The sequence below is a fragment of the Neodothiora populina genome, assembly GCF_041146345.1.
Source record: "Neodothiora populina strain CPC 39397 chromosome Unknown canker_contig_11, whole genome shotgun sequence".
NCBI lineage: Eukaryota > Fungi > Ascomycota > Dothideomycetes > Dothideales > Dothioraceae > Neodothiora > Neodothiora populina.
Window position 1 is genome coordinate 1,238,642 of NW_027191410.1, and position 13,975 is coordinate 1,252,616.

The 13,975-nt window shown below is 52.8% G+C and overlaps 2 protein-coding genes across 3 annotated transcripts; one reads left to right on the forward strand and one right to left on the reverse strand.

Annotated features, from left to right (window-relative positions):
• Nucleotides 1–1,647: 1,647 nt before the first annotated feature.
• Nucleotides 1,648–3,148, reverse strand: AAFC00_000721 (uncharacterized protein; the record flags this gene model as incomplete). Its single annotated transcript, XM_069347345.1, has 2 exons — nucleotides 1,648–2,623; nucleotides 2,724–3,148. The coding sequence occupies 2 exons, from the start codon at nucleotides 3,146–3,148 to the stop codon at nucleotides 1,648–1,650; spliced, it is 1,401 nt and encodes a 466-aa protein (XP_069200593.1).
• A 5,968-nt stretch (nucleotides 3,149–9,116) lies between these two features.
• Nucleotides 9,117–13,433, forward strand: AAFC00_000722 (uncharacterized protein; the record flags this gene model as incomplete). Of its 2 annotated transcripts, XM_069347365.1 has the most annotated exons (3): nucleotides 9,117–9,127; nucleotides 9,383–12,209; nucleotides 12,267–13,433. In XM_069347365.1, 3 exons carry the CDS (start codon nucleotides 9,117–9,119, stop codon nucleotides 13,431–13,433), a joined length of 4,005 nt encoding a protein of 1,334 aa, XP_069200594.1. The 2 variants fall into 2 exon arrangements, with proteins under 2 accessions (XP_069200594.1, XP_069200595.1); XM_069347366.1 differs by lacking the exon at nucleotides 9,117–9,127 and having other exon boundaries at nucleotides 9,348–12,209.
• Nucleotides 13,434–13,975: the final 542 nt, after the last annotated feature.

Genomic DNA, 13,975 nt, shown 5'->3' on the forward strand with positions numbered 1-13,975 from the left:
TGGAAGGCTGTGGTCATATCGGCTTGCGATCCTCGTGTGGGCTAGCGGTATCCTGGTACAGGTCTTCTCCTCCGGATTGTACGGACTGCTTCTCGTTGCGAGGATCTGGGGAGGGCTGGGGGCAGGAGCGTTGACTGTCATCTCTCCACTAATGCTGTCGGAGGTCGCTACAGCGAAGCGAAGAGGATTGGCAGTCAGTATGTACATGGTTGTTTTGCTGGCGATTCTTGCTATAGGTTGGTCGTATCTTCCCTACTATTGCCAGGTCGCTTTTTCCACACGCAGGGTTTTTACCAATTACGGTGCGAATTTGCACATGGCTCCAACGCGCAAGCAATATAGGCTGGTACAGGCTATACCACTCATTCCGGTCGGCCTGGTATTTTGTGGTTCCTTCCTGCTAAGGGAGAGCCCGCGTTGGCTAGCGAGTCGTGGTAGGTACGAGGAGGCCTTGGACTCTCTCAGTCGACTACGTGGAATGCGCGCAGATCATCCGGCATTATTGGCAGAATGTCACAGTGTCGAAATCGATGCTCGTATGATTGCAGATTCAAAGGACCGGTCCTCTTTCCGTAGCTCTGCAGCGGAAATCATTAATATGCCGGACTTGAGAAGACGATTTTTTCTTGCAATCGCCATGCAGACCGTCGCGTATGCCCTCCCAAACCATACATGATCGAGACCAGAAGCTAATGCTTTTTCAGGCAATGGACCGGCGGCAACGGGATAACGTACTACATTTCGCAAATTTTCCAGTACGCCGGCGTTACCGGATCGTCCACTTCGCTGATCACCTCTGGCGCATATGGGTTGGTCAAGTTGGCCTTTACCATGCTCTTCGCGTGGGGCCTCATTGACAGGCTCGGACGAAGACTGTTTCATAGTCGGTCTCTCTTTGCAATGCGTGTCTCACATCTACATGGCGGTCTATTTCGGAGCCATATCCAAAGACAACCAGAATGCCTCGAATGCTGCCATTGCTTCTGTGTTCGTCTATGCAGTCGGCTGGTCGATCGGACTATGCACAATTCCGTACATATACGGCACAGAGCTGTTCCCTACAAGAGTTCGCAGTTTCGCGTACGCGGTCAACATGGCTGTGCACTGGTTCTTCCAGTTCGCCGTCGTGAGAGTCACTCCTGTGATGCTTACATCTCTGGACAAATGGGGCGCTTATCTGTTCTGGGCACTGGTCTGTGCAATCGGATTACTTGTTCTGTCGCTTTGGGTTCCTGAAACGAAGGGAGTGTCCATGGAACGCATGCCAGAGCTCTTTGATCGACCCTGGTGGCAATGCGGCAGTGCCAAGTTGGCATCAGTTGAGCATGGTGAGCCAGTTCCAGTTGGGAAATCTGGCCAGTCCCTTATCACAGAGACTGGCCAAGTGGATACGTCTCGAAAACTACCATGAAAGCTCTGCTGAGATATGACCATAATGCACCAAGATTTCACCTCCGATTCGTCTCGTTATTCAAATTAGCCGCTTTTCTGCTGAACACAGCTTTGTCGTGATTAGAGCAATATATGCAACGCTATGCTGGTTGATGCACTTGGTCGATTATTTTCTTCGGCGTAGTAATCGCGGGTGTCAACCACCAAACCGGTTGGACAAGTCGTTGCAACGGTATCGCACTCTTCGTGCCAAACCTATACCGTCTTCGCATTGACCGTGTATTTCGACCAATTCTCTTCGGTGTCAGCTTGCTTCCATACATCCACGCCTCCAGCTACGCCTTGTGCGTCCACAGACCAGTAGCCGCTCTCGACATTCTTGAGCCAATTCTCGAGAATTGCAAACAGTTTTGGGCCGTGACGCATGATTTGTGGATTTATGCCGTGACCGTAGAGATCCACGTTGCTTCGCAAGATGCGATGTCCATCACTAGTTCTGGCGCATTTGTTTGCACCTAGGGGGAATGGCAGAACCAAACGACAAGCGTCTTGGAAGGGGTTTTCCTTGTTGGGATATGCATCCAAGTACAATCCGCAAGGGACTTTCTCGACGGTCGAGAACGGATATCTGAACTTCGCTTCCTTGGAAGTGACGTATCCCTCGCAACGAAAGAATAGAATTGGCATAGTGACGGCCTCTGTTTCTTTTGGGAATTGCTGAGCGATGTTCTTGAAAGGTTGGTTGATGAATTCGCTTGTCGTTGGCAACCTTACGCCAGGGGCTACGAACCAGATGCCAGGTTGGCGTGCATATGACAGAAGATCGTAGGCAAACCCTCTGGCGATCGATGCTGCGTTCAATGCTGAGCGTCCACATAGGGGCGTGATGTTGTGATCGTCCTCATCCTCGGGTGCGATCCCAGCACGCTTCTCAATTGCACTGAACAGCTTTTGCCATATACTTAGGCAATTTGTAAGATCGCCATGAGTATATGGCACTAACGCCCAGGGGTCAGTGTTATACTTAGATCTACGGACTCCGCTATACGGGTCCATCTCGAGAGATTTGCCCACACTCTGGTGCAGAGCTACAGCTTTGCCGGATTCAATCATGTCAATGTAAGTACTTAGTATTGACTCTAGACGTTGCCACGGCAAAGCAGGGTCGTTCAGATTGAATATGTGATGAAGTGTGGGCATGAATATAGCCTTATGCGTAGCTTGGTCATATCTTAGAATCATCAGCTTGCGTGACGTGAAGAAAAGTCCTGTAACCCATGTGGGCTATCGGAGTGATGTACTGAAGAGTCTGATGGAATGATACCACTTACATTATTCCGTTCGGTTTCGTGACCAGGTCTTTCGACGTCAAGTAGAGGGTAATGAATCTGTTTCTTTCCTGAGGCTTGTGCTCATGTTCTTCATCCGCGAGCAAGTCGCCAAAGCCAGCCATTTGCTTGGGTCCAGCAAGACCAGAGACATAGTAGAAGAAATTGCACTTTGGTAGATCGAACACTTTCTTGAGAAAGCGTACGAGTGAAGGCCGTAGGTAACGTTCTAGTACCGGGCTACCATGTTTGGTCCACCAGGGCCGTCGGTCCATGTCGACAATTTGTCTTCCGCTCCGAACCCATCCATAGATCGAGATGGAATTGTGGAGAGTCGCGCATCGCTCCCAATCCATCTCAGCCCCATTGCGCGGTGGATTTGCGTCCGTCACGCGGTGTTTCGCAATTGACAGAAACGGGCTCGTCATGATGGAAAATAATTGGTGACCGAACGAGAATCAACACAAGTATGATTGAGGGAGTATTGAACTGCTTGTTAAACTCTTTTTCAGAAGGCGAACCCCCCAAAAAAACCGTTTGCCGATGATTCTCGGGCGCTAAATGAAAATCAGTAGGCTAAGCTTGATGACGTAGCGTTGTATATGGAGACCTAGGCTGTCGACCAAGAAAGCGGTTAATACATACATCATCATTATCCGGACTGCTTGCATGTCTTCGCATGTTGTACGGCGTGATGGATGAGGAGATCCGTACGACCTAGATATTGAGGTGGTATATGTGTCTGCATACTGCAGCTTGCTAATGTCTCGCAGCATGCTTCAGACGCAATCACAGACAGTTCTTCTAGCAGCGCTAACATGCGCATATATGAGTCAGCATACCAACAACTTGCGGATATCAGTGTAAGATATCAATGGTGGGACACTACACCTGCAATTCTCGCAGAAACTACCAGTCTTGATTGTGGGGTGACAAGATAATAGATCGTGTCGCGGCACAGCGTTGACATCTGGCAAAAGCAAGCGACGATGCGCAAGATACGGTGCAGCAAATATCAGGTTATCTGAACACGCAGATAGCCAAATCATGCAACTCTCTTGCTCTAGTATGAGCGTACACAGGGAATCTAAATGCAGCAAGCCTGCGTCTCGTGACTGCCGAGTAGCCCGAGCATATGTGCACGAGTATTGTGACTCCCACGTATGCAAACGAGGTAAGTTGGGGCGACACATACCCAGCGCAGCGCTTTTCATGCATATGCAGTTCAATGAGTTGTGTTGGACGGTCCAGAATCAGCGATTGTAGACTTTAAATCACTGCATTGACCCTTAATATACCCCGCTGTAGTTGCCGGCATGGAGTGCGTATAGAGTATTGACCTCTAATTCCCGACTTTGGTGTATGAGAACTTTGCGAGCGACGACGCTTTGGCCTGTATATCTCTAGAGCAGAAAGGTCTTGGGTACATCGCAGATCAACAAGTCTACGGTGAAACGAGCGATCATGCAGTGCGGCTATTTTGCGATACCAAGAATCACAGAAGCAAAATTGATACCGGCTGATATGGAATCTTATCATCTCAGGAGACCCGGCTTTCATCAGCAAAGTACCGTTTCATGTAAGAGAACATCTTCATGCTCGATCAAATCCAGGGATGTTTTTAAGGACTAGACATAGATCTGATGTGGACAAAACATGATATTTCAGTGACCTTTTCTTTACTACTGCAGATATACTGAAAAGAATCTAGCTCGATGGTAATGGTGTAGCCAAAAAGCAAAATAAATGGACTAGCCGCGAATCGAACGCGGGACCTTCTCCACTCAGTCAGAGCCACAGCGAGAGCCGAAGATGCTAAGAAGACGTTATACCACTAAACCACAAGCCCGGTCATTGGGTAAAATTTGAACTTTGGATAAATATATATACTTACATCGTGGAAGCACTGCGGTAAAGTGCTATCAGCATCTCTTTTGCCGATATTGTACCTCTCCAAGAAAAGAACGTGAGACTGTGATCATACTATACATGTTTACATTCTTTCTTGAGAGAATTACTCTGCACCTCTTCTATCACTAGAATGGCTACCGACCAAGCGATCGTTGATCTGCTGATTCGTCACCCATACTCTCATAAATATCAATGTCAGGAAGATGGCCTGGTAAGGCCTCGAACCAGGGCATCGTCTCTAGCCCTAGCAAAGACGTGTCTATATCTTGGCTCTCGATCAGCATGTCCTCGTACATGCCTTGGTCGTATCCTGCTAGATCGAAATCATTATATGGTGTCGGATGCTCGAGATTACTATAAGGGGTTGTGCCAATAGCCGTGGATACTCCCGTCGCATGGGTAGCGTCACTGGAAAAAGATAGAGATTGCTGACCGCTCGGGTCGCCGCTGTGATCAGTGCTGCGCCGAGTCTGGTGCTGTTGCAGTCGTTGAGGTCTATGAGAGACCACCGATCCAGTCGAATAGCTGCGAGTATACTGAGTTGGGCTTGTGTTGTGCTGAGCTGGTGAGGGGACCGTGGTGTTTTGTATTGGTGACGAATTAAAGTAGAAGTTAGGCAACGACATGGCATCAACGCTTTGCTTCTCCGTCTGATTCTGATCCTGTGATTTAGAAGCAGGATTCGGAGGGAAATGCCAAGCCAGGTTCGTCGAAGGCGAGTTGAGAGTTCCCGTCAGTGTCCATCCGATAGGATCGTGATGGGATGCTGTGGCCTGGTTCGCCACTGGCCTGCGGCTACCCTCGCCGTCATCGATAGTGCTACGTCCATTCTTGTTTCCTTTACCCATGCCTTGCACACCTATAGGACCTGCATTGCCGAGCCAAGTGCCCTTGAAGTCAATATTGTAGGCGCCCTTGACTCCCTCGACCATCCCTCGAGTACCAATGTCCCATACGGAAGACTTCCTTCGCCACCCAGGCAATCTGAAAGCCTCTTCTGCTTTCGGATTGGGGCGTTCAACGGCGCTCTCGCCTTCCTCTGGAGTATAGAGTAGCGGATCCCCAACACCTTTGAATTTCTGATCAAGCACGGTCAGGATATACTTTGTACCTGCCCAGTAGGTCTCTAGGCTTTGCAAAGCCTTGTAGCTGAGTTGGTAGTGCTGAGACGCAGCTGTCGCTAGTAGAGTGTGTCGTGCCATCAGGCGGTCGGCTGCGGTCAGCAAAGTTGATCCATGATTGGAAGGAACTTCTACAGTCGACACAGCTGTGGCGCCAAGTTTATCTTGCTTGGGACTATGAGAGCGAGATTGTGCGGGCGACACAACTTTGGACTGTGTCCTGGATTGCGATCGTGAGCTTGCTGCCTGCTCGGCTGTTTCTTTGAGGAAGGCACAAGCGGCGATGTAGATTGGCTGGGTTGTGAAGGGATTTCCGAGACATACTTTTGCATCGATCAACTGAGAATAGGATAGGATATCTGCGATAGTTTTTGCCGAGGACATGGAGAGCTGTTGGCTATCAGGGAAAAGTTGCAACATCTTGCCCTCAAAAGTCTTCAGCAGCGTGGGTTGATGAAGGAGGACGATGAGAGTGTGAAACCAGAAATGTAGCAAGACAAAGTTGGTGCCCTCTCCAGCTTTGACGTAGTGGTGAAAATTCGTGGCTTGGAAGTACAGCTTCAGGGGCAAGCCTTGATAGAAGTTGGTGACGCGTGTTTCCATGTCCGCCAGTTGTCGCGAGGTTTCGGTCGTAATGTCGGTGGGCTCCTTGATACTGTTCAGCAAGTCGGCGACCCTTCCGTACAGATGAACAATTCGAATCAATGCAGGGAACGGCATAGGCCATCCTGTTTTGGGATCTTGAGTCTCGAGGCAAGGAAAAGACAGCTCGATATCTTTATCATGTAAGGTTGATCGTCGCCCCGTACCCGAAGAGACGACGCGGTCAAGAAAGAAGACAGCCCAAAAGGTATCCACTCGTTCGCGCTCGATCGCCCGCTGCTGGTCAGTGAGCATCTGACTCCCTACACACCCTATATTATCCGTCTGGACATTAGAGGTGGACGAGTGTACGGAATTTGAGGTGCCACCAAAGTCGACCATTCTCGGAGTCGGACCATCTCTGCCTTCGTACAGTAGACCGTCAAGCTTCTGCATCCCAAGGTCTTGCGCGAGTCGGATCGCAATGCCCAAGTACATCCACAGGCCACTGTCTCTGCTCTCGCCGAACTCGTTATAGGCGAGGAGCAGTGCAGCCTGTACAGCAGCCACACTTGGAGCACAGAATGTATCGAGCAGAGCATTCTTTGCCCTTTGTGCAAAGACCGAGCCTTGCTCTGATGGTGAATTGGGCTTGCCGTTGGCGGTGTCATCTGCGCGTAGTAGCTCATGCGTCGAGAATCTCGCGGCCAGTGCACAGACAGCATCAACCAGAATCACGTCGACTTCTTTCGTGTCGAGATCCTTGAGGAATAGATCCCGTTGGAGAAAGGGAAAATTGCATGCGAGATGGGCAAAGAATGTTGTCACCAGATGAGTTATAAGCTCACTAGGTGGACTTGGAGAATTGTCGTAGAAGGGCAAGACTACGGGGGTCGGATCTTGCGGTTGGGATAACGGTGAGTTGGGCAAGTGAGGATCTCTGCGATATCGATGCGGCGATGCGCCATCGTCATTGGAACGGTCAGAGGGAACGGGATTCGACGTGTGCTGATGATTGATCTTGACGACCATCTGCTTAAAGCCAGGCATGATGGCAGTGGGACCCAGCCATCTAAAATACGGCATTCGATTTCTCGGTCCCCAAGAGAGCGAGGGCACGGGCGCACGATGAACAGTGACTTCTTCCTCGATGCGAGACATGGTACTCGGCGGAGCAGGAACGACATGTACATTGGTCGGACTCTTGCTTGAGCGTTCATCTCGAGACAGGTCTCCCGCGTTTCCTGTGGCAGCCCCTCCAGATGACGACGGATGGGCATTCGATGACGGGCCCGAGGTTTTCTGCTCTGTTATATCGGACTTGACAGAGTCGTGTTTGGATTCAGCCGCGTCAGACGATTTTTCTCCAGATTGCGAAGCAGGGCCAGCGGCAGCGGCGTCAACAGCATCAAAGCCACCACAGAATACTTTTGCCTGGGCGCAGGTCTTGCATAATGGTCTTTCGCCTGAGCATGCAACTTTTCGCCTTCGACAGGTCAAGCAAGCGGCACTTACCCTCCGACGCTTGGGAATGGGAGCACCGTGGGTAGTGATGAAACGAAGCTTTTTAGGCTTGTTTTGTTTGTCTGAATCATGCGACTCCATGGCAATGTTTACATGAGTCTATGTCGGTGGAACCAGGTCCTTGCCCTGACATCGAAAGAGTGAGATGGTCTATGAGCTGACACTGGCATGACGAGGTACTCTCTGGAGCCCAGGGAACGACAGGGGGAGACGAAAAGCATGCACTCGTCTTGTGAAGTCGTCTGTACGAAAGCTGGAGGAGATAACAATCCCAATCTCGACATGAGGTCAAGCTAACACATCCCGAGTCCGCGTCGGAGGCAGGCGGAGTTCCCAGGCCGATCTAGCGGTCTAATTTTGCGTCTTATGAAAAGAGGTAGATGCAGTATTACTTTGTCCAGTTTGTCGAGGGCACCGTGCCGGTCCAGAGTACATGATCTGTTCTTTCCGCTGCAGATGTCGGGGTCCTTCCCCGCACTCTGATCGCGGATGGGGCCCATTTCGATGCGGGGAGATGGTGAAAGCAGCTGGTCCGACACGGAGATTCGAGGTTCGGAGGGCGCCCAGATTTTGCCAAGACGCGGGCAGATGTCGACGGCAGGCTGGACTACTGTGGACCCGTCGGACCAGGGACTGAAGAACTGCATCAATGTACAAGACGATGTCCCGTTCGTAGGTGTGCTCGATGGGACATGTCTGATGGCTGCCCATCCACTGAATGGTAGATTATAGTGAGGAGAGGAAGTCCGAGCATGTTCAGAGAGCATTTACAGGTAGCTCACCAACAAGCGAAACGATATCGCGGCTGGTGAATGGCGGATGGTGGATGGTGAAAGGATAAATACAAGACTGGAGAATGCAAATCACGAGCCACCAACGTCATTCTACTACGATATGCACATGCGCGATGCACGATATGGGAGGCCGGTGGTTGTGTCTTTCCCGTCATTATTCCCCAACTCTGTCGTCCTCTCGGATCTGGCATTTGAGCTACTGGTGTAGTGTGAAGTGAGCTAGCTGGTACTACTGCGAGATACTGTACCTTAGCTGGTGGCTGCACAGAATCCGCTGCTCATTTCACAGCTCCTTCCACCATCGCATTCGGTTGAGATTGTGACTTCCACTTCCATTCCATACAACCTCTTCTCTCTTTCCTCGCAATTACTTGTGATATCTCGACGCGCACAGCAGATGAATAAAGGACCAAATCCACCATAACAACCAAAACACTCGTTCGAGTACCTGGTCTGCTCCGACCATGTCAGACAGGTGAGTAATTACATTCCTTTGGCATCTTGAGGCTTGTACCACATCACCGTCCTGTTCCACGGCTCCCGCAGTATCGCAGTGTCAATGTCCTGATTTCATGTCTCATGTTTCATGTTTCATGTTCTCCATCTCCCTCTTCTTCGAACCCACAAAGCCAAGCAAAATACAAGCGCGGATCATGCAATCTACCTGAATCAGTCCTTTTTATCTCTTGTTGCCCATGCTACATGTCGCCGCAGCTGACCTGGACAACAGTACAAGTAATGCGAGTGGCCTCACTCACAAACGATCCAAGTCTGGCGCCATAGCCAGCAAGGGCAAGTCGCTCCTGCACCGAGTGACGAGCAGAACGGAGACGTCTACGCTCAGCCACCCAGGCGACGACAGCTTCAGCAGCAACACTGAACTCTCGACCCCCAGGGAGAAACCAGAGGCTGAGGCAGTGGCCGAGGCAGATGCTAAGGCAGACGCCGACGAGTCGGACGCCACCGCCAACCTCAGTCAAATACCCACCGACACGACCATGCCGTCGACGGGTGAATCATTGACCCCCATAGCCACCAAGGCGAGCGCCAGAGACAGCGTGAACCTCGGCGCCAGCAACAGCAGACCCCACCTCGCCACCACAATGACCAACACCAATGCCGATGCCCTGGCAGCTTCGCCGTCCTCGACCCGTCGACTCTCGTCGCCGCCCCACGACCACGTCGCCTCGTCCACTTCGCCCGTTGGACCCTCGACGTCGATTGAGCAGTCGGTGCGGCTGTTCAAGGTCTTCGAGGCCCTCCGCCACGGCGACACTGCCGCCATATCCAAGGCTCTCCGCGAGGCCGACACCTCCAAGCTCGAGGGCACCACCGTGCTCCATCTCGCCGTACAATGCGCAGAACCGTCGGTGGTCGAGTACGTGCTCAGCATGGCCGGCCCCGGCGCCGACGTGAATGCAAGAGACAAGGACGGCAACACGTCACTGCACACAGCTTCCCTGCTGGGCAGGACGGGCATAGTCAAGCTGCTCCTGGACCAGAAGGGCATCAACGAGAGCACGACAAACTACCAGGGCAAGACGGCGCTGGACCTTGCACGCAACCCCGACGTCTACTCGTACCTGCAGCTCGCCCAGTCCATCTACGTCGATGAAGCTGTGAGACACATTCAAGAGCTGGTACGCAGTCACAACTACAAAGATCTCGAGACAATGCTGGCCGACGAACACACTCGCGCCGTCGTCGACGTCGACAGTCCAGAGCTGGCCATGGACCCCGCCACGGTCGAGACGGGCGGCACCTTGCTCCACGAAGCCACGCGCAGCAGAGACACCAGGCTGATCCAGCTTCTGCTGCTCAACGGAGCCGATCCTTTCAGAAGAGACAGGAAGGGCAAGCTGCCCCAGGACATCACCAAGGACGACAGGGTCAAACAGATCCTCAAGAAGAGCCCTGCCGCCGCCGCCGCTCAGCGAGGCATCCAGGAGAAGGCCATCCTGACCCCAGCCATCGGCGCGCCGGGCCAAGTCAGGGCGGAGAACGCATTGAGCTCCAAGGAGGCCAGAGAAATCAAGGGATACCTGAAGAAGTGGACCAACTACACGTCTGGCTGGAAGCTGAGGTTCTTCGTGCTCGAAGACGGCGTGCTGAGCTACTACAAGCACCAGGACGACGCCGGCTCGGCGTGCAGAGGCGCCATCAACATGAAGATTGCCAAGCTGCAGATGGATCCCAAGGAGAAGCTGTCGTTTGAGATCCAGGGCAAGTCGTCGGTCAAGTACCACCTCAAGGCCAACCACGAAGTCGAGGCCAAGCGCTGGTTCTGGGCACTGAACAACGCCATCCAGTGGGCCAAGGACGAGGCGCGTGAAGAGAACAGGAGACAACAAGCCGAGAGCGACAAGATCAAGGAGGCCAGACACGAACAGCACGAGAAGCACCAGTCGAGGCAGAGCACAGACATGCCCCTGCGCGCAAGTGTGACACCGAACAGGACCAGCATCATCGGCGCCTCTCTTGCTCCCACCGCCACCACCAATACCACCACCACCTCGGAGTACACCACTCTCAATAATTCCACTTCGTCGGCCATCGGCGAGTCGAGCATGTACGACAACGCGTCCGCAGAGGAGCCCTCGCGCTCGATGATGCGCAGCACCACGTTTGGTGACTCTGACAACGACGATGACGAGGACAACAGCCAGTACAACTCCCAGCCGGCAAACAAAGACGCTTTCAACATCACTGCTCAATCCGCCAAGCTGCAGCTGGACCTCTTGGCTTCCCTCTCCTCGGCGCTTGCGACAGAGCGTCAGGCCAACCCGGCTGCGACACTGTCCACTGCCGAGGTCGAAAGCGCTCTTCAGAGCTACGATGCCGCAGTCACGAACTTGAAAGGACTGTTTATGGATCTGCTGAAGATCCACAAGGACCACGACGCCTACTGGCAGTACAGACTCGACCGCGAAGCCAATGTCCGGAGGCTGTGGGAGGAGTCCATGGCCAAGGTCGCCAGGGAGCAGGAGCAGCTGGAGCAGCAGATCGGCGAGAGCGAAGACAAGCGGAAACGTACCAAGCGTGCGCTGAGGGAGGCTCTGGAGGGCGGCGGCACCATCTCGGGCGCAGCCACCACCCAGATGCGCAGTAGAAGAGGCACTCAGCCCGCCGTTGCAGCTGCTGGTTCTGCGACCCTCATCAATGCCGTCAAGAGCATCGAAGTCGATCGCGACGGCAGGGCGGTCGAAGAGGAAACCAGTGTCTTGCAGACAGGCCCCGTACCGCGTGTGAGTCTGGCACAGCTGACCAACGAAGAGCTCAGCGACGATGACTCCGACATGGAGGACGAGTTCTTTGACGCCGTCGACGCAGGCGAGGTCGAAGTTGTCGGCGAGCTGCCGCAACTCTCGAGCCCGCCAGCCACTCCTGGTGCGCCGGCAGTGAACGTCGAAGGCGGCGATGGACAGGAGGACGAGACTGGACAAGTCGCCATACGCAGCAAGGAGAACGAGATCGCCAAGAGTTACAAGGGATACGAGGATGGCATTCGAACGAAGCTTCCTCTGGACGCAGACAACCGACCCAAAATCTCTCTCTGGGTAAGTCGCAGGTTTTGCTGCTATCGTGTGACTACAAGCGACTGACAACTGCAACAGGGCATCCTGAAGAACATGATCGGCAAGGACATGACGAAAATGACGTTGCCTGTGTCCTTCAACGAGCCCACATCTCTGCTCTACCGTGTGGTCGAGGATATGCAGTACACCGACCTCCTTGAAATCGCAGCCGACCGCACCGACTCTTCGGAGCGTATGGTCTACGTGACTGCTTTCGCCGCCTCCGAGTATGCCAGTACGATCGGCCGTGTCGCCAAACCCTTTAATCCTCTGCTCGGCGAGACGTACGAATACGTCCGCCCAGACAAAGGCTATCGCTTCTTCATCGAACAGGTTTCGCATCATCCACCCATCGGCGCCGCCTACGCAGAAGCCGCACGCTGGGATTACTATGGAGAGAGCAGTGTCAAGTCCAAGTTCTACGGCAAGTCTTTCGACATCAATCCCCTCGGAACATGGTTCTTGAGACTTCGACCCACAGGTGTGACCAACCCGGACGGATCTCAGTACGAAGAGCTGTACACCTGGAGAAAGGTCACGTCTTCGGTCATTGGTATCATCACCGGCAACCCCACCGTCGACAACTACGGACCGATGGAGATCAAGAACTGGACGACGGGAGAGTCATGCGTGCTAGACTTCAAGGCAAGAGGCTGGAAGGCATCATCAGCCTACCAAGTATCAGGCCGCGTGACAGAAGGCAACGGACAGACCAAGTGGTCGATCGGTGGCCGATGGAACGACAAAATCTACGCTCGCCTGACACCGGGCTACGAAGGCGAAGTCGGCGAAAAGGACGCAAAGGAGGGCAAAGCCTTCAAGATCTGGGAAGCCGACCCGCGACCCACAGGCATACCATTCAACCTCACTCCCTTTGTCGTAACTCTCAACAACCTCCCTGAGCGTCTGAGACCCGTCATCGCACCCACCGACTCGCGTCTCAGACCCGACCAGCGCGCCATGGAAGACGGCAAATACGACCTCGCAGCGACGGAGAAAGAACGCGTCGAGAACCTCCAGCGCAAGCGTCGCAGAGCGCGCGAGGAAAAAGGCGAAGAGTTTGTGCCCAAATGGTTCTCCCTCGACACGGACAAAGTCACGGGCGAGAAGTACTGGAAGTTCAATGGCGAGTACTGGAAGATCAGAGACAAGGTGGCTAACGGCGAGGATACGTGGGAGAAGCAGAGGTTGGAGGAGATTTACTGATTTCGATCGCGTGTTGAATGAATGGAAGATAAGTACTAGGTGTAGGTGGTGGTTCTTCTTCTCACTAGAGTAGAGCGCTTGACGTACTGTACTTTCGCTTCTCTTCTTTTCTTCGCCGCCCTTGTCAACAAATTAAATACATGAGAAACGACGTACATTTGATCAAGCGACGCGCAAATGCACTTGTTCCTCGTGTGTGTCTAGCGTGTGTCTGTCAGTCATGCATTCCACCTACAGTGTGACAACGAAAAAGTAATTCAGATAGACAGATGACGAAGAACATAAGAAATAGAAAAACGACGACCACGGAGCGGTGAACAAGAATGTACCGATGAGATGATTATAGCATTCGACTATTTCATCTCAACTCCCTCGATTCGTTACCTATGTATTATTACCATCTGCCATCTTCCATCTACCACCTACCACCTACCACCTACCACCGTCTTCTCTTTCAAACTCCTCTCCCCGTCAGCCAACGCGAAATCATCGGGCCCTCCTCATCTAATCTCTGCCATCTCCGCGATCATGATCGAACAGCT